Below are 884 nucleotides of genomic sequence, written 5' to 3'. Positions count from 1 at the left end.
TCTGTTTTCAGATGTTTACCTCCCAGGCTCAGGGTTCTTGATCTTCACAGTAATAGAAAAACAAGTATCCCTGAAAATGTCATCCGTCTGGAAGCGTTGCAAGAACTCAATCTTGCTTCCAATTCTTTAGCCCACCTTCCTGGATGTGATTCCTTCAGCAGCCTCTCTGTACTGATCATTGACTTTAATTCAATTTCCAACCCATCAGCTCATTTCTTCCAGAGCTGCCAGAAGATTAGGTCCATAAATGCAGGAAACAATCCATTCCAATGTACATGTGAGCTCAGAGAATTTATCCGAAGTATAGAACAAGTTTCCAGTGAAGTGCTGGAGGGTTGGCCTGACTCTTATAAGTGTGACTATCCAGAAAGCTATAAGGGAACCCTACTAAAGAACTTTCATGTGTCTCCATTATCCTGCAACACAGCCCTGCTGATTGCCACCATTGGGGTCACTGGGCTGGTGTTGGCTGTCGCCGTGACTGTCCTCTGTGTCTATTTCGATCTGCCCTGGTATCTCAGGATGGTGTGCCAGTGGACCCAGACCCGACACAGGGCCAGGAACACATCTTTACACGAACTCCAAAGAACTCTTCAGTTTCATGCCTTTATTTCGTACAGTGAACACGATTCTGCCTGGGTGAAGAATGAATTACTACCAAACCTAGAAAAAGAAGATATACGGATTTGTCTGCATGAGAGAAACTTTGTTCCTGGCAAGAGCATTGTGGAAAATATCATAAACTGTATTGAGAAAAGTTACAAGTCCATCTTTGTTTTGTCTCCCAACTTTGTTCAGAGCGAGTGGTGCCATTATGAACTCTATTTTGCCCACCACAATCTCTTTCATGAAGGATCTAATAACTTAATTCTGATCTTGCTGGA

At 43.3% G+C, this 884-nt stretch overlaps 1 protein-coding gene across 1 annotated transcript; it reads left to right on the top strand.

Annotated features, from left to right (window-relative positions):
* Window positions 1-6: 6 nt before the first annotated feature.
* On the top strand, window positions 7-878 carry LOC102774649 (toll-like receptor 6; the record flags this gene model as incomplete). The annotated part of the gene is made up of 1 exon (XM_006777697.1): window positions 7-878. A coding segment is annotated over one exon (872 nt), but the record flags the coding sequence as incomplete, so codon positions are not given.
* Between the last annotated feature and the right edge of the window lie 6 nt (window positions 879-884).

This window comes from Myotis davidii, unplaced genomic scaffold (genome assembly GCF_000327345.1).
Source record: "Myotis davidii unplaced genomic scaffold, ASM32734v1 C63398244, whole genome shotgun sequence".
Taxonomy (NCBI): Eukaryota; Metazoa; Chordata; class Mammalia; order Chiroptera; family Vespertilionidae; genus Myotis; species Myotis davidii.
Note: the sequence above shows the minus strand (reverse complement) of the source record. Positions and strands in the feature narration are given on the sequence as shown.